Source organism: Gouania willdenowi, chromosome 8, assembly GCF_900634775.1.
Source record: "Gouania willdenowi chromosome 8, fGouWil2.1, whole genome shotgun sequence".
NCBI lineage: Eukaryota > Metazoa > Chordata > Actinopteri > Blenniiformes > Gobiesocidae > Gouania > Gouania willdenowi.
Window position 1 is genome coordinate 30895764 of NC_041051.1, and position 20139 is coordinate 30915902.

General features: G+C 33.2%; 2 protein-coding genes across 2 annotated transcripts; both read left to right on the plus strand.

The window, feature by feature from the left end:
• The first annotated feature begins 2875 nt into the window (after positions 1-2875).
• Positions 2876-8513, plus strand: rpl27 (ribosomal protein L27). The gene is made up of 5 exons (XM_028455119.1): positions 2876-2993; positions 3415-3497; positions 4679-4848; positions 6383-6493; positions 8429-8513. Exons 2-5 carry the CDS (start codon positions 3417-3419, stop codon positions 8475-8477), a joined length of 411 nt encoding a protein of 136 aa, XP_028310920.1. The 5' UTR covers positions 2876-2993; positions 3415-3416; the 3' UTR covers positions 8478-8513.
• Positions 8514-9804: 1291 nt separating this feature from the next.
• Positions 9805-17397, plus strand: ifi35 (interferon-induced protein 35). Its single transcript, XM_028455292.1, has 10 exons — positions 9805-9893; positions 10134-10161; positions 10252-10326; positions 11312-11470; positions 12399-12515; positions 12592-12736; positions 14380-14489; positions 15468-15657; positions 15721-15830; positions 17018-17397. The coding sequence occupies exons 2-10, from the start codon at positions 10150-10152 to the stop codon at positions 17228-17230; spliced, it is 1131 nt and encodes a 376-aa protein (XP_028311093.1). The 5' UTR covers positions 9805-9893; positions 10134-10149; the 3' UTR covers positions 17231-17397.
• Positions 17398-20139: the final 2742 nt, after the last annotated feature.

Consider the following 20139-nt stretch of genomic DNA (forward strand, 5'->3'; position numbering starts at 1 on the left):
TCCTTTTCTGTGTTTTTGTTGTCATGTTGTGCATATGTTTTTGTCTTTTTGTGAGTTTTGCCCAAATTTTTTCTGTGTTGGAGTCATTTTGTATATTTTGTTGTCATGTTCTGCTTATCTTTTGTACTTTTGTGTTTTTGTTGTCATTTTGTGTGTTCTTGGAGTAATTCTGTGTATTTTTGTTGTTATTTTGTGTGTTTGTAGGTCTGTTGTGTATTTGTATTGGGGCTGCACAAAATTAGTCTGAAAACTACCAGTTGCTCATGTCTGATCTTGATTGCCGTGGGGATGTGATGCATTCACTGTCATGTGCTGCAAAAGGCTGCGTTTGTTCGTTAAAGTATCAGAGGTGATGCTTTCAGGACTATAATCGGGATTATGCTTCCTGTAGGTTGTCAAAAACTCACGAGTGATTGTAGTGTTGAACCGAGGCTCTGGTTAGTTGTGTAGCTGTAAACATGCCTTATACGTTATATACGTTCCCCTGAACAGTGAGCTGTAGCTTTACCTCCTGCACTTTCCAATGAGAAAAGGAGTGAAGTGTGGGAATGTGGGAAAACACAAAGATTATCATTTCACCTGCTCATACATGTTAAATTTACTTTGTGTTTCTTTATTTGTCAGCATTGCCCTTTAAACACGAGCTGTGACCCAAATCCATCAGATATAACGCATACATTTCTGAGTTTATTATCCAGAAACTTTTAACAAAATATTTAAAACATGTAAAAGTGTCCATTATTGTAAATTAGAGGCTGAAAAACACGACTTAATTGAACCTAAAGTTAAAAATTCCTGCCTCATTTTGTTAGTAAAAGGATAAATATCCTACGGGCCTTCAAAATAAAAGCACAGGATCATTAGTTTTAAACGTGAATTCTCAATGAAAATGGCCACGACTCACTTTTGGGTCCTTACCCATGAGTTAAGAACGTCCTTTAAATGTTAGTGCAAAGCCATACGGTAATAAATCACAGCTAGGAGGCTGTCCGTTAGAGTTCCTGTGCTTTCTGATCTTTTTCAGGGGAGTTTACATGTTCTCCCTGAGCATGCACGAGGCACTCTGACCTCTGTCCATTGTCTAAACACAATGAGCTTTATTATACTTTCATGAAAAATGAAGCATTAACTAAATAAACAATTAGTTGGTGAATTTTGAGAGTAAAACATCACTGCATCAAGACAGACGTTTAATGATGAAACCAAGAAGTTGCTGAAAAGTATGTAAAACAAAGCAAAACATTACAAAGAACTTAAAGTAACCCTATGTTAAATGCTGAAATAGAGAATAGCATTCTATTCTGCCACCTAGTGTCAAAATTCATAACTATATCCATAAATGCTGAGAACTATTGCTTTTGCCACTTCCTCACTGACTCTTGCTGTTAGATTCTCCACATTCTGCTCTTTTGATTCTGTCGTTTAGAGGATTGAGTGTTTTTACCTCCTTTTTTTAACTGCATTTGTGCAGCACATTCCTTTAATCTCAAGTTTAAACTACTGTAAAAGCGTACAGTGTTCAGTAGTATTCTTTCACTGTTTTATTTCATATATATTTGAAATCGTCCCATATCTGCTGCATTGCACGTATCATCATCCTCCATGTCTGAATGTATAAACAATAGATGCCACAGTTTGATTATTTGTGTTCAAATCCATTTGTGTTCCCTAATGCTAATCTTTCTGCTGTAATCAGGCTGAAGTTTAGCTGTTTTTATGTTGTATATTATTTATAAGTTGGCCTGGCCTGTGGTGGCTTGTATTAAAATGTGTTTTATTTATTGAGATGAAGGGAACACGTGGCGAGTTAAACTGTAGCACTTCAATCAAGGAGACACTGAATCATACAGATTTTAACTGGTGTTTGAATATGATGAGAAATGTAAATTGTTCTTTTTTGTTATTTTGATCATGTTCATTGCTCTGTGTAAATATTAAATAAACGTCAGTGCTGCACACAACTCTGACTCTACGTGCCCACGTGTGTAACGTACAATACATACATACAGAATGAATGACTGTTGCAGCATGAAATTACAAATATAAAAATAAAATAAAGTAAAAAAAAAACAAAAACCCTGTGATTCGTCGGTAGTAAACATGGTAAGATTTTTGTTTATTTTTTGTCTTTGTTTTCTTTGTGTGATTCATTTTTGTGCAATTGTGTTGTCCTTTCTGTCATTTTGTGCATTTTTTGAGAAATTTTGTGCTTTGTGTTTTTTGTGTGTATTCCTGGAGTCATTTTGTATGTTGTTTGGAGTCGTTTTGTCTATTTTTGTGCATTCTTGTCCTTTTACATATTTTGTCATTTTGTGTATTTTTGTTTTCTTTGTGTTTTTTGGAGTCCATTGTGTAATTGTGTTGTCCTTATGTGTATTTTTGTAATGTTGCGTAAATCTGTATGTTTTTGGTGTTTATTTTTGTAAAAAAATTTTGTGAGTTTCTCTGTCATTAGGATGTTTAGTTGGAGTCATTTTGTGTAATTTTTTTTGTCCTTTTGTGTATTCCTGAATTCCATATGTGTATTTTTTTTTCATCTTGTGATTTATTTTTTTTAATCATTTTGTAGTACCAGTGGCCCACATTTGCCCTTTTATCATTTATGGTCTGTATGTTTGGGGTTCACTTTAGAAAACTATAATTCTGTTTCTAAAATAGCTATATGGATGATCAACAATAATAACTCTTATTATAAACACCAGTTCTTTTTTATCCGTTCACAGAGCTAAATTTTATGGCTTTGGGAAAGTATTAAACGATACAAATTATCTTTTAAATAAAGTGAAAGACTCTTCCTCATTGTACAAAGCGTATTCTTTTCTAAATTAGGAGTTAAATGTCGGTTGCAATTATCATTTTCCTTCCTTATGAGAAAAATTGTTTTAAGAAAATAAAACGCGCAACGGAAGTGACGTCCTCAATCCTGGGGTCAAAGTTAACAGGGAAGCGACGCACTTCCTTTCTTTTTCAGCGGTGGCGGCTGAACAGCAACAGTAGGTCACTCCTTGATTCAATCCTCCTTCATCTCATCTAATCCAACCTCTAATGTTCACTTTATCACTCCATATTTGTTTCAAACATCCAGTTTAACACAATCATGGCGATATTTTGTTGCTAAATGTGTAATAAAGATAGATAAGTGAGCTAATGTTGGTGGCGGCTCCGTGCATCCAACATGGCAGCTCCGTGTTTCTGCTACGAAGCGGTGGTTGAAACCAACAAAGTTGTTAATGTTCAAGTGAGCTGATTACATTTAAAACGAAGTTTCTATTAGAGTAGTATTGGCTAGCATTTGCTAATGCTAACATTAGTCTGTCTGTTACAGAGACGAAGCTAACATGTACTAAGCAGTTTGTAGGTTCAGTATTTATGTCCATGCTGAGAAAATGAACGGTGTGTGTTTTATTATTGCAGACATGGGGAAGTTTATGAAGCCTGGGAAGGTGGTGATGGTCCTGGCTGGACGCTACGCCGGACGTAAAGCTGTCATCGTCAAGGTAACCGACTCAAGTAAAGTTTTACAAGCAGACTTTTAATAAAATATCAAATAAAATCATCTAAATATCAGGAAGTCATCTTCATTTTGAGGTTTTTCTCCTACTAGATAAAACAGTTTGAATGAGATGACGCAGAATATGTAGAGATCTAACATTTAATGTAAACAAACCAACAAACTAATACCGTTAAAGCAAAGAAATGGTTTTAATTCAATGTGGATATTACACATCTGTAGAAAAACATCTGCTTTCTCGTACTTGGTGGAATGTCATCAGATCATTTTGGTTACATTGAATGCTCATACCATTGGTGTTGTAGTTTGATTAGTGATGTCATCTTCTGAGTGGTTTCTGCAGAATTTTTACGTAAAAATAATATTAAAATTATGTTTCTACATAATTGTGGTTAAAATTAATGTAATACTGGATGATGGCTTTAAGGCAGCGATATTATACATTTTATATAGAGCTGATATATAGAATGTTCACCAGGTCAACTCGTTCACCAAGTGGGCATATGTTTGTATTTTAGTCCGAGGGTCACATAGACATTTAGAATCATGACTAATCACATCCTTAATACAGGAAATAACAAAGGGTTTGTGTGCGTTTGTTTTTAGTCATTTTTGTGTGGTTTTATAGAATTTTTTTTTGTTACTTTTGGAGTTGTCTCGTGTGGTTTTGTAAATATTTGTTTGTGTATTTTTAGTTACTGTATAATTTTTGGTTAATCTATTGCTTTCTGTTTTTGTGTGTTTCTAGTATTTTTGTTGTCTTGTGTGTTTTACAGTATGTTTGAGTCATTTTGTTGTTTTGGATTTTTAATTTTCATGTGTTTTTTGGTTAGATTTGTGTATTTTTATTCTTTTGTCTGTTTCTGTAATTTCAGATGATTGAGTCATTTTGTGTATTTTTGGTTCTTTTTTTTTTGTGAAATAATTTCTGTCGTCGTCCTTTTGTCTATATTTTTTGTTTTTTTCTCTTTTTATATTTATATATTTCAGGGCATGTTAATGTTCTTTGTTTTCATCGGATCCAAGTTCAACAGTTCGAATGGTCGAGCTGTGAATAACTTGCATTTTTTTCCTGTGTATTTTTTTCCCCCCCATCCTTTTTAGTGTGAATTCTGTGACTGAAACCATTTAATATTTAACCACGATCTGTGTGTGTGTGTTTTGCAGAACATTGATGACGGCACCACAGACCGTCCTTACAGCCACGCCCTGGTCGCCGGCATCGACCGCTATCCTCGTAAGGTGACCACAACGATGGGCAAGAAGAAGATCGCCAAGAGATCCAAGATCAAGGCCTTCGTGAAGGTGTTCAACTACAACCACCTGATGCCCACCAGGTCTGTGTTTACACTGATTTCACTCACGCACAAGCCTTTATTTATTTAAATACACAACACTGCTCCTAAACATATAAATGTATGACGTCAAGAAGAACAAATGTACTTTTTCTAGTCTTATTGTGAGTTTTAATATCTATTTGTAGCCCTACATTTGATAAGTGTGTCGGTTTTTTTTTCTATTTCACAATAAAATCTGATTGGCATTAAATGTGCTTAAGCCACTGTAAATGTGAATTTTAATTGAAAAAAGGTTTAAAAAATTGTGAATAGGCAAAAATTTCATTAAAGAAACATTTAGTGGAAAAGTCCGGTGTCATGGTCTGAGTTTACCTCGTACTGAGATTGATTGAGCATGCGCACTACCGAAAAATGAATTTTTGCTACTTGCCGTGCTGAGATTGAAAATTAAATTTCAAAGCTAATGTTATTTGACGAGTGCTGAATGGCTCTTTTTCATGTGGAAAAATGTACAACTGCTCAATATACGAGGCAGGAGATGTTCCAACAGCACAAAGGAAGGATAGACAGGTTCTTCATGATGAAGGGTCATTTATTTTCCAAAGAAACATGATTATATTATACATTGCAATAAATAACAGTTAACCTAATGTAACATTACAATAATAAGCTGTTGTAGTCATATATTTTTTTACATCATTGGTTGATTTTTTTATCGATGGTCGACTGATGTGATGTTTTAAATATTTATTTTTTTTTTAAATCAGTAAAGCAATCTCTCTATGGTTAATTCAGCACAGAGATTGTAAGAGAATCTCAGTACGGAGGTAAACCCAAACCGTGACACTGGGTCCGATACTTTTTATCATATTATTTTCATTAAAAAAAACGTACTAACTGAAATATTAAGGGTGTATTGCTCAATAAAGCAGAAACATCCTGTCTTTCTAGTTCTGATAGTTTTTTTTTTGTTTTTTTAATGCATTCCATTGACAATTTTCAGCACTTTTCCTTTCCACTTTATCATCAACCGTATCCAAACGGTTGTTTTTGGAAACCCAAAAACAACTTTTTGAAGACAATTTTTGAAAATGCAATGAAGGACTATAAATATTAATGTGTGATGGCTGTTTTCAACTCCGTTAAGGTAACGGAGTGGAAAGACCTTCATCATTAACCCCAAACATTAGGAAGAATCAGCACTGCTAACATACAACATTAAGCTAGCTACTGTTACCTTTAATTTCAAGTTTTTCAACATCCCAAATGTGCCCCTAATGATCAATTTTACCCATACACACTGAACAATTATTAGTCACGTTTTAAACTCTCCCCTCTAATGTTTATTATGTAGACATGTTGCATAAATATGGAAGTCAAATTATGAGAATAACAAAGCAGTTTAAAACTGTTTGACGTCTGTAAGTGATAAAGTCGAGTCACTTTAGGAAAATCCAACATGAGCAGCAGAGAAATCTACGGAACCACTCGGCCTAAAGCTGTTAACCAATCACAGAACACTTCCACATATCCACTGTTGATGTCTGAATTCTGTGTGCTTCTTTTCCATCAGATACTCTGTGGACATTCCTCTGGACAAAACCGTGGTCAACAAGGACGTCTTCAGAGACCCCGCCCTCAAACGCAAAGCACGGCGTGAAGCTAAGATCAAGTTTGAGGAGAGGTCGGTTCTGTTTTTATCAACTTCTAATTAAAACTGTTTCTCAACCAGCAGCGCCATCATTAAAGAACGCCCTGACTCCCAGTCCAGAAAACAATGGTTACATTCTCTGAGTTCATTGTGTGCGGCTCCCAAATTAAATGCACAAAATGAATCCAAAAAACCTACAAAAATGCAGAAAAATAAACAAAACAAAGAAAATACCACTTAAATTTTAGAAACGGACAATAAAAAAATGCTAAAGTAACAAACGTGAAAAACTACAACAAAAAACACACTAAACAGCAAAACAAATTACTCTAAATTCCAGATTAAAGTTCTTGTTCTTTTTTGTGTTAAATTTCAGTTTGGTTGTCATTCTAAATGCTGACGAACGTTGATCATGTGACCCTCAGATTAATGACATTTTAGTGCAGCAGATTATTTAAAAAAAATGTTCACTTCGGTTTAAAAGCATGAAATTTAGCACAGATACTCTCTAAAGGCCACTGTTTTGGAAAAAAGGCGTTGGCCACTCAAAAATTCAAGATGGCTATTCAATGGTTATTATATACAGAGTTAGAACTATGCCTGCTATAGGCGAAACACTCGAGCGTCACCCATTGACCGAGGTTACCGCTGGTGCAGGAAAACACCAAACTTCTGCGGGGGCTATTTGGCCGCTAGACAAAAACAACCCACTGTCGGACTCGGGAGAACCAGACCTTTCCGCTGACTCCTCGTTTGACCAGATATGAGCATTTTTTGGTCATATAATAACCTTTGAATAGCAATGGTGGCCATCTTGAAAAATGGCTGTCATATTGATTTTTTGAGTGACCAACGCTTTTTTTCTGAAAATAGTGGCCCTTAGAGAGTATCTGTTCAATTTCATGCCTTTATACCAAAGTGAACGATTCTCTTTGTTCTAAAACTGAGGTTAGTTTCACACATTTGAGCAACTTTAAAAAGTCAAAGAAGAAAATACTTGTCGTGAACTCGACAAAGTGTTCTGGTTTTCTCATTGATAAGTTGCTGCTGCTGTGAATAAATTAATTAAAAAGTTTTGGCACCTTCTGATAAAAACATAACAAATCTTCATCTTTCCATAAAGGAATAAAGGGAATAAGAATCCTTTATTTTCATCATGGACAATTAATAATACATTTTATTTGTGTAGCACTTTTACAGTGCTCAAAGACGCTTTACAGGGATAAAGACGCAGTGCGTAAAACAATGAGTAAAAATACAGAGGCATAGAAATAAGTAAAAACAGAATGCAAAATAAAATGGCGACACATTAAAAGCAGTCTGAATAAGTGGGTTTTGAGGTGTTTTTTGAAGGTGAGAAGGTCCGTATTGAAGAATTATGGGAAAAAAATGACAAACTCTCAATTAATACAAAAGTACAAGTTATAACAGCAAAAAATACACACAACAAATGACAATAAAAACATCCAAAATGAATTCAAAAGCACGTTATGACAATCAAAATACAAAAATTATTCCCAAACCAAAATACACAATGATATAAATATATACAAAATGCCTCCAAAAAACACTATGAAAACTAAAATGCAAAAAAAAAAACCAAGATGAAAGCACAAAATGACTTGAGAAAAACACAAAACTACAGAAAAATATAGAAAATAAAAACAGATATGATGTACACAAGATGGGTATTTGCTTTTCCCTGAATTATTGGTACTAGTGAACTACGCACACACACGTAAACCAACATTAAGTACATGTTTTCCAAAAGTGTGTTATGGTTAACGTCACATTAATGCTAACTGACTGTTTAACAGTGATCTATAATTCACTAAATCTAAAGAGTTGATTGGATGCTTTTACTTTCCCTACACGACGCTGATCTTTGAAAGTTAACGTAGTCTTTTCACTCCTAACGTTTCCCTGCAGTGTTTTCACGTGTTTAATGTGTTTGTTTTTGTGTTGCAGGTACAAGACGGGGAAAAACAAGTGGTTCTTCCAGAAGCTCAGATTCTAAAGTCACCTGGTTTCACAAATAAATGTTTAAAAATGACTCCGCCTCCTTTGGTCCATTTGTTTGTTTAGTTGGTGCACAACATTACTGACGCAGGGACTCAACACGACTCACGTGTCAAACTAGTTCTGAAGACTTTCAAAGTAAAATTAAATGAAGAATAGATCAGGTGAAAAATGTTGGCTCCGCCCCCTTATGAATCACCTGTGGACTAGAATTGGTTGAATAGAGATGTATGCAATCTTAATATAAAACTGACTCTGGAATTAACAAAGTAGATTTTGCCTAGGCAAATAGAATATCCACAATAAAATTATGACTTGTAGTTTTATTATCAGTTATTTATGTCACTTTGACTAGTGTGTGTGAGGTTTATAATCAGATATCTATGCTGTCATTTCAGATATCCAAAAAGTAAATTATAGATATTTTATTGATGAGCGTATTTTCATTTTTGAGATATCCATAATGTAAATGTAATTTTAATCAGTCATAATTCCATTTACAGATATCTTGAATTTTATGGTGTTTGAGTGAATAGAGATTAGAAGAAAGTGAAGTGGGACAAGGAAAAGAAATGTTTTGAAGGTTAAAGAGAAACATGTAAATCATATAATAGTGTACAAGCAAAAATCAAGTAATTTCACAAGCGTAAAAAAACAAAAGCATCTTTGGAATATCTGACGTTATTTGAGGATTAACAGGAAACACTGATCCAATATTAAACAATCCAATACCTTAACAGGTGAAAACAAACAATACATCATTTCTTACTGAAGTAAACATGGAACCAAATCAATACAAAATTATTAGAATCAATAAATGATTCTATTATTGACTCATTTTTGTGTTAAATGATTAAATAAAAATATTTCACATTTCTGTTAAAATTTACGTTTTAAATTTATTAAGTAATATAACCATGTTTTCAACATTCATGTCAGCAATTACAATAATGACCAATATGATCATTAATACAGGAAACAAGTGAATTTGTAAAGTCATTTTGTATAATTTTCTCTTGTTTTGTATGTTTTTGGAGCCATTTTGTATATTTTTCTTTTTTTGTGTGTGTGTTTTTGGAGTACATTTTTGCATTTATTTTGGGGGCCTGATAACATTAGGCCAAGGGCCACATATGGTCCCCAGGCCGCCAGTTTTCCATGCCTGGTCTACACAAAATGCAACACAATCAGAGAAAATTACAAATAAAGTAAAATCTAATCAAAGAATGAATTTAAAGTCACAAAATAATAAAAATAACGCTTCAGAATAAATTCAATAAAGTTTGTTTTATGCGAAAAATTTCGTGTCTGAGTGTCTTTGAACGCATCCTGTTTGCTCTCGGCCGTGATGCGTTCAGGGACTCCTGGGTTCAAAGTGAAAGCGAAAGCTCTACTCTGCGCTGGTAAACACGGGGTGAGTCCGATGTTGAATTTAACGAATAAAAACGGCTTATTTGTTTGATTAAAGCCTAAAAAATGAACTTTTTACGCACTGTGACGTGAAACGGTGACTTTAATGTTAGTTTTCAGTGTTTCAGATGAGTTCACTGGTGTTTATTGAAGGTTTTACGTCGAGCTGAACTCGAAAGTGTCCCAGCAGATATTTTCTAATGAAACAAAATAAATGATCTTTTTGTTTTTCTTTTTATTACAGATTATTGTCTTCCACTATGTCAGACGAGGTATTTGAGTTATTTATCCTCTTAACAGGTATTATTAAACTGTATGTTGGAGCTTTATTTTGTAAAACATGACATTTATACATGTTTCAGGATTTCTCTCTAGTGATTCCATCTTTGGTCGGAAATTCTTTAGCTGAAATCGAAGACGCAATCAACAGCTACAAGGTACGTTAAAAAAAAAAAAAAAAAAAAGCTGCTGCAAACAAAAAATACGGTCACAGAAGCGTTAAATCAAAGGTCTCCAACTATTACCGTCCAAGGGTAAAAAAATGAAGTGCACGGTCTGGGAATTTTTTTCTCTTTTTTTCATCCAGTCAATGCAAAATACACTTTAGGAACAATTTCCACTGGCAATATTTAGTTAAACAAATTTATACGACACATAAATGAATAGATTGAGTTTTAAAATTATTTAGATGCGTTAAATAAGATATTATTGATGCTCTACCTATCACTGTACTTCTAGCCAATAAATATCTACGTGCTGTATTTATCTAACCATGTATTTACGTTTGAGGAAAACAATTTTTTTCCAAATTAAAAATATTTACAAGAGAAAATGTTTAGAAAATTCCACTCCCGTTAACTTTTTGTTCTCCATGTGCAGAGCAATAAAGAAATATTAAATAAATGAATAATAAATAAATTAATGAATGTTGCATAATAAAATAGATTAAATATAATAAAATGAATAAATAAATTAATAATAAAATAGATTAAATATAATAAAATGAATTATTTAATAAAATAAATGAATAAGTAAAATAAATGAATAATGAAATAAAATGAATTAATAATTAATAAATAAAATAATGTATTTAATCAATGAATAAGTAAAATAAACATACTAATATTTTAAGGGATTAGAAAAGAAAATGAAAGATAATTTATAAAATAATTTTAAAAAAATGTGTAAAGTATTCAGAGGAGACAGATTAAGGAATGAATTATTATTATTATTATTATTATTATTATTATTATTATACACAGCAACAGGGTCCCACTTGGGTCCTTTGTGTGTGGAGTTTGCATGTTCTCCGGTGCACAGTTTGTAACTTTGAAATGTTAAACAGTGGTTCTGTCCAGGCTGTAAACATCTGGATGTTCAGTGGTGATATAATAGTTTATTGTGATGCGTTACTTTCTACAGAAGCAACATGAACATCTGCTGGAGGAGCAGAAAGAACTCTCCACCCTCAGAGACACCCAACGGGAGTTCACCGCCCAGTTCAAGGAGCGACTTGATCGGATGAAGGAGAGGATGAAGGAGGACGAGCTCAGCTACGAGCAGCAGCTGGACCAGGAAACGGTGTGTGGGCTTTGATCTCTCACTTTGAATCCTTTTATATTTGTATCTGGTCCGGTCTTTCAAAAGGTGTACAGTAATCTGGATAAAATTGATCCGGATTTGGTAATTCCTTTTTTTTTTTTTTGCTATCCATGATCACGTAATCTATTTAACTTTTTAGATGATTTTTCAAAGCAACATTGGATCGGATCAATCTGATCTGGATATACCATAATTTACAGACTATAAGCCGCTACTTTTTTTGCACGCTTTGAACCCTGCGGCTTAAACAATGACGCGGCTAAATTGTGGATTTTTCCTGGTTTTATAAGTTTCATGCCGTCACAAAATTTGGACTAGTTTTGGATTTAAAAAAACAGTGATGTCATTGCTTTATTATCTTTTTTCTGCATATACTGTATGAATGCGTTGAATTCTAAGACCTGAATAAACAGCCAAAATATGTGTTTTGAATGAATTATTACTCAAAGTGTAATTAACAGTGGTAACACTCAGTCATCAGCAGACTGCTGCAAATGTTCAGTTTGTATCTCATAATTATGACTTTTGGAAAATTGAAGGTTTTGTAAGAATTTTGAGTTTTTTTTCAACAGTTTAACATTAAAAATAACTCCAATCATGCAACATTAGCACCGGGAAAACTGTGAGTCTCTGCAAATATTGTTGACTTTCATTTACACAATGATTCATGTTTTTACTGTCATTTTTACCCTCTTCTGTGGGCCGAATTAGATTCTCCAAAGGGCCAGATTTGGCCCCCGGGCCATGAGTTTGACACACGTGATTTAAAACATCCTTTCCCACCTCATATGGGACAGAGCAGCTCTTAGGAAGGCTTCATGTTGGCTTTAGCAAACTAGTCAATACTCAACAACACGGAGTCTGTCACTGAGCGGGCGGAGCTTCACATAAACTGTGTGTGTGGCAGGTGAAGCTGGAGGCCCTGAAGGAGGAGGAGCTCAGTCTGATGAAGGAGATCCAACACGTGGAGGCGGCTCTGATGGTGGAGGACGAACACAGCCTGTCATTGGCTGAGCAGAACGCCGTGCGCACACACACGCACACACAGACACACCGTCAGTCGCCGTCTGTCCGTCTGCTGATGTTTGCTGATGTTTCAGGTGTTTTCAGCCGTTCCTGAGAGGAAGCTCTCGTTCACCGGCTCCACAGGAAACCCAAAGGACTCCCAGCCGTTTGAGATGAAGTCACATGTTTGTTACCCGATGGACGGAGGGACCGCCCTGGTCAGGTTTGAGGAGGAAGTGGGTGAGTCGCTTATAAGTGTTTACAGAATGCTAATGCTAGGTTAATGCTAATGTTACAATGATGCTATTGCTAGGTTAATGCTAATGTTACAATGATGCTATTGCTAGGCTAATGCTCATGCTAGGTTCGTGCTATTATTAGGCTAATGCTACTGCTATCTTCATGCTATTGCTAGGCTAATACTAATGCTATATTAATGCTAAAGCTAGCTTAATGTTAATGCTAGGCTAATGCTAATGGTAGGATAATACTAATGCTAGCTTAATATTAATGTTAGGCTAATGCTAGGTTAATGTTATTATTAGGCTAATGCTAGTGCTAGGTTAATTTTATTGCTAGGCTAATACTAATGCTTGGTTAATGCTATTGCTAGGCTAATACTAGGTTAATGCTAATGCTAGATTAATGCGATTGCTAGGCTAATGCTATTGTTAGATGAATATGATTGCTAGACTAATGCTAATGCTAGGTTAGTGCTAATGCTAGGGTAATGTTAATGGTAGGTTAATGTTATTGTTAGGCTAAAGCTAGTGCTAGATTAATGCTATTGCTAGGCTAATACTAATGCTCGATTGATGTTAATGCTATGTCAATGCTACCTAATGCTAATTAGAATTTGTGCTAATGAAAATGCTAATTAATAATAATGCTACATAATGCTAAGTTTTATTTGCTATTTTGACGTTATCTCTTTTTCTTTTCTAAGCTTTCTTTTTTTTTTTTTAAATCACTTTAACATTATTTAGTTTGATTTAAATATGTATAGCTTTTAAAATAATTTTTAGGGTTATTTTATTTTAGTTCTTATTTAATTTTAACTTATTCTATTGCTTTCTTTAAACTAATTTTGTTTAAAATGGTATTTACTTATTTCTTTAGTGTTTTATTGCTTTTATAAAGTTTTATTTGCTATTTTCATTTTATCTCTTTTTTTTCCTTGTCAATTATTTGTTGTTTTTTTATTTAGAAAAATAAATATTTAATATGATTTCATTGTATTTAGTTTTATTATTACCTACAGTAGTTTACCATATTACGTTTAAAAACAATGAGTTTGATTTTTTGGAAATAAAAAAACAATTGACAACTTTTTGAAAGATGTAGAAATTCTTTTGAGGATTTAAATTTTGAAATTGATTAAAAATGAAAACATTTTAAATATGTAATATATGTAATTTAACTTGCAATTTGTTTGGAGAAAAAGTGTTTCTAATGAATGATGCTATTGCTAGGTTAATGCTAATGTTAGATTATTGAGATTGCTAGGCTCATGCTAATGTTAGATTAATGCGATTGCTGGACTAATGCTCGTGCTAGGCTAATGCTAGTGCTAGGTTCATGCTGTTGCTAGGCTAATACTAATGCTAGATTAATGCTAAAGCTAGGTTAATGCTAGGCTAATGCTAATGCTAGGTTAATCCTATTGCTAGGCTAATGTTAATGCTAGCTTAATATTAATGTTAGGCTATCGCTAATGCTAGGTTAATGTTATTAATTGCTTTTATAAAGTTTTATTTGCTATTTTCATTTTATCTCTTTTTTTCCGTGTCAAGTATTTGTTGTTTTTTTTAAAGTTACTAAAACAGAAAAACACAGAACTTTGTGTTTTAAAGACATGAAAAAGGTCTCTGTGGTGCTTTCAGTGGCGAAGAAGATCCTGGATCTGAAGCAACACCAAGTGGAGCTGTCGGCAGACGTTAGCATCGTTGTGGAGGCTCAACCAGTTCATCTGGTGCTGCCCAGTTTGGTAGAGGTAAGAAAAACCACAGAGACCAACAGAGGTCCCGTCAATACTTTTAAAAACAATGTCAATCTTTATCTCTGAATGGTTCAAAAAGGGAAATTATATTAGTCACTTTTCCTGAAGCTTTGATACATTTCATTCAAAATATCCTGCTTCACTCGTATGTCACTTGTATTAATAGGCGAGTACAAATTAATGGAAAGAAAATGTAACAATAAGGTCATAACTAATGTATTTAAATCTATATTGTTTCATGATGATAATTGAACATTAACATCTAATCACAGGGTTGAGGTCAATTATGATTGTAATCACGTAATTGATAATTCATTACTATTGTAGTATAATTATAATTGTAATTTTAAAAATCTGCTGCTGTCATAATTGTAATTAAATTGTAATTGACAAGTTGACATTAGATAATGGACTTAAAAGTTGTCGATTATAATTTAACGCAAAACTTGGGAACCATGTTACAGTTCTATGTACAGTTCTACATGTATGTAGTTAATTATTATTAGAATATGCTTCATGGCAAGTTTTCCCACATTTTACCATTTAAAAAAAATAAATGTAGGGATATGCTGACACAACAAAGGCTCAGACGCCCACACCATAAATATTAAAACCTATATTTTCATTGATTACTAAGCCTAACAATGTAACGAATAGATAGGAAATAAATTAGATGATAGATATTTGTTTTTAGTGTATTTTACAGTTGATTTAGGACCTGTTAGCATTAGAGATGCTAACAGGTAGCTAACACAATGTTTTATGGGGTTATTTATTAAAGGTGTAGTAGTTGTAATGAATTATAATTGAACTTTAGTAATTGAGAACATAATTGTAATTGACTTTCAGAGCAAAATAATAATTGTAAATTGGAAAAAATGAAGGCCACTGATTGAGTTGTAATTGAACATGGATAATTGAAGATGTAATTGACCCCAACGCTGCCTCTTCCCTTCCTTCTCCGACCGTCAGATCGACACCAAGGTTTGTCCTCGGAGGATTTTAATCTCCGACCTTCCCAACATGGACGTGGACATGGACGTCCTGCTGAGTAAACTGGAGATCCACTTCTCTAAGAGCAGAAATGGTGGTGGTGAGGTGGAGGAGTGTGAGCTGTTGCCGGACTCTGGGACGGTCGTCATCACGTTTGTGAGCGAAGACGGTGAGATCATCAGAGCGTGTGCGTGCGTGCGTGCTGATCACTAATGACCTTTCATTTGTGCAGTGGCCAAAGGTTTGACAGAAAAGGAGCACCACCATGTCATGCTGACCAACAAGAAGAAGCACAGAGTGAGAGTGACCACGTTCCTCAAAGGACAGATCACACACTTCAAGGTGAGGACGACACACTGAGGAATGCTAATGCTAAACCATGCTAACACACACAAAAAACCAACGGGGCAACAATTGTAAAGTTGCGTGTGGTAAAATGAACTTTTAGCAACAAACTACTTTTAAAAAATGTATGTATTTGACCAGATTTACAACAAAACTTGTGAAATTTGTGATTTTTTTTTCCCCGTAAAAATTAAATGCCAATATTAAATCTAAATGTTACATTTAAATGTTACATTTAAAGGCTAAATGTTAAATGTTATAACAATGTTAAATGTTGAAGTTGAATCTAAATGTTAAAACTAAATGTTAAATGTTAGATCTAAAACAATATGTTAAATGTTAAATCTAAATCTAAATGTTAAATCTAAATTTAAATCTTAAATATTAATGTTGAATCTAAATGTTAAATCCAAATCTAAATTTTAAATGTTGAATATGTTAAATGTTAAATTTAAATTTTAAATGTTAAATCTAAATCTAAATGTTAAATATTAAATATTAAATCTAAATCTAAATGTTAAATATTAAATATTAAATCTAAATGTTTAATCTAAATGTCACAGGTAAAACTAAATATTTAGCTAATATGCAAATTCACCGGAAGTATCAAAATAAAAAGTCATTGATGCGAACGAACCCTAGATCACTTTTTTCTTTTTGCCTCACTGCGGCCCAACCGTAATCTTATTGTGGTTTTTTTTTTCACACATTTTCCATTTTTATATTTTACTATTATAGCCTTACCTCAGATTTGTTGATGTTTGTCAGAATTCCACGAATTTAATGCATCCCAACCTTTTTTTAGTGTGTTTACCGTATTTCCACTAGTTTTTATGAACTAAATTCCTACCTTAGACGTTTTTCTTCCCATTTTCATGCCTTGCTTTATTGATAATGCTAATGTAAGGTGCACTAAATCAGACTAGGAGCTGTTTCTGGAAACTTTCTTTTTTTTTTTTTTTTTATTTTGATAAAAAATATAGACAATAGAAAATGTTTAGAAAAACAAAACCATTTTCCATTTGCATGTCTTAGTATAACCTTACCTCTTATTTTTTGGGTGTTTGTTCTATTGTCCTAAATAAATAAAATAAATAAAATAAATAAAATAAAGTTCTTCCTGGTCTGAACTGTTTTTTTTCTTTTTTTTTTCTGATGTGTGACGTTGACTTTTCGTTCCCCAGACGAAGACGACGCCGTGTCCTCGGACGGTGCTGCTAACGGGAATCCCCACCATCATGGAGCATGAAACCCTGCAGGACCTTTTGGAAATTCACTTCCAGAAAACCCGGAATGGCGGCGGCGAGATTGAGTCATTCTTGTACAACCCGGTGGGTCAGAAAACCACGGCTCTGTTTGGAGAAGCTTTAGTGAAGAAGCAGGACGAGGACGAGTAGTCGGCGCTGAGCCCAACATTTTCCACAACAATCAATTATTCAAATCTGAATCTGTCTTTATGATGAAAAAAATGGTAAAATGATTTCTCTGATGATAAAAGCTGATTAATAATGCACTTTATTAACCCATCTCACCAAATCAATAAAAAATCAATCTGTTCAAAAAACGTGTGTTTGTGTGTGTGTAGCCTTACCTCGGAAATGTGTTTTCACATTTTTCATGCCTTACTGCATTTTAAACATTTTAAGTGTGCTCATCATATTTGAACTAGTTTTAAGGGTCTTATGATAGTCTTATCTCAGAAAATAAAATCATTTCAAAATTCAATTTTAATTTTAATTTTTATGCCTTATTTTAGCCTTACCTCTGAAGTTTGGGTGTTTTTCACATTTTTCAAATTTTTCATGCCTTATTGAATTATCACACCAGTTTAAGTGTGCTCATCATATTTGAACTAGTTTTAAGTGTCTTATGATATTCTTATCTAAAAAAAACCCCGTTTTTTTTAAAGTAAATTTTTTTCCATGTTTATGCCTTACTATAGCTTTACTTCTGTCGTTTGGGTGTTTTTCACATTTTTTTTATTCTTTATTTTATTTTAAACTCAGTTTAACTGTGTTTCATCACAATTGAACTCGTTTTAAGGGTCTTTTTGTTTTGGAGGCCTGCTGCAGTGACATTCTGCCACCAGAGGTCGCTGTTTCTCCTTGTTTTCAAAACAATGAACCTGTTGCGTGGGGCCATGACATTCTCCCCTAAATCTTTTCTCTTTGAGCAGGTACCTCATCAAGAGCACCTGCTTGATTGGCTGCAGGAGGGAGTCTGCTAGTATTTAAGGCCTGCACTTCATTCTGTGAGAGGAGCTGAGACAGACTGGAGAGGATGCAGGGCTGGGCACACGCTTCATTTTTGTTGTATTTATTTAGTTTATTATTTTAGCTTGGCCTGGGAGTGACTGGTAGTCAATGTTTTTGTTTATATATTTAGTTTAATCCCAGTTTGCTAATTTAGGGAGGGGGAGCAGCTTCAACGGCCTGTAGGGGTTGGCCTGCCTCCCCCTGCATTTTGTTGGTTTCAGTTGTAGCTTCCAGACCCTTTTAGTTTTTCACTTTTGGTGAGTTTTGATTTATTTAATTAAAAACACTTAAATGAATCTTTGTGTGATGTCCTTAATTATGTTCTGGTCTTCTTATTTCAAGCCATTTGTTCTTTTTGTACTTTCCTTGAGGAGACCATAACAGAACCTTTAAATCTAACGTGACCTAAAACAAATCTTACATTTAAGAACTTTACGGAGCTACTACTAAAGCAAGTATAAATGCATTAAAGAGGTCAATCTTCAGTTTGACTGTGAACGATGTGGAAATAAAGAGACGCGACGTCATTAATCTCATAGTTTATTCTAAAAATATAACCACCACCTAAAAGTAACAGCAGGTGAAAATGAAGCACACAGACAATGGTTTTAGTTTCCAGCTAAATCCTGGATGAGCACCAAACACACACACAGGAAACCGTTCACAGGCACTTCGTACCAGGAGAAAACACAACAGCGAGAGTGAAAAACGACGACAACAGAAGCAAAAGGTCACATATTAAAAAAAACTACATGGTTTGATTAAAAATTATAAATCATTTCCTGAATTTATGAGTTTGTGGGAATGAAAGAAACAGTTTTTCAAAGTTATAAAATAACGCAAAACATGAATAAAGTGGGAACAGGAATGAATTTTCTGAATTTACGAGTTTGCGTGATAATTTAAATTAATGAAAAGTAAATTATCAACATATTTTACCTTAAATAACAGAAGGAAAAAAATAAATCTGCTTTTTGAAAAAATTAGAAACCAGTAACTGAACTCTTCACAATTATTTTAAATCCATAAAACGGGAATTATCTGCACTCGTGACTGAACACAAAACAAATGTTTTTAATTAACGGGACAAACTGGAAGTTTTGTATTTTTTTTTTTAAAGAAAAAAGAAAAACATTTTCCTGATTTTAAAATTAAAGATGAATAAATTGGAAATAAAGATAAACATGCATGTTATATTGCCGTCTTTTGTCGCATTAATTAAAAATATTTGTGTAGTTTTGCATTTTTTTTTTAAATTACAGTGGAATTAATCATTTCATTATAATTCTAAAAATATAAATGAAAGATAAAAATCTTCACAAATATTCCTAAATCGTTAAAAAGTTAATCTATATTTTTTAAAAATGTAACCGAAAGAACAAAAATATTTTTATTAAATCTAAACTCAAAAGAACTCATTAAAGATTTTTTTTTTTAAATTCTAACAATTAAAAAAAAATATTAAGAATGATGGAATCAATCAACAAATAACAGAAAATAATATATTTAATTAAAATTATCCTAATTAAAAGAAAAAAAAAAAAAAGATCTGAAATGACATTTCGGAAAGAAAGCTTTTTTTTTTTTTTTTTTTAAATCAATAAAACATTCTTTATCCACACTTTTGTCCTAAAAATCTGCTTTTATATCCATTTGTGAATCATAATCTTCACAATTATTAAAAACTAATCGGATAAAGTTTCACAGTTTTGCATGGATTTATTCTTTATTCAGTCAAATTGATTACATTTATCTAAATTAAAATGGTTTTGTAAATATTTTTAACAAATTGCAGAAGATTTTCAGAATAATGAGGAAAAGTATTAAAATATATACAATAAATTAATCCATAACAATTGCAGATTTTGATTCGAATGTATTGGGTCCATTTTCTTTTATTTTTGAAAGCTTAAAAATGAAGATTGTAACAAGATTTTCTTCTTAAAAATTGAAATCAAAAGAACAAAAATAATCTTTTTATTAAATCTAAACTCACGGAAAAACTCTCGATACAAAATACTAAACGACTGTTTGGTTTTCTCCATTTTTCC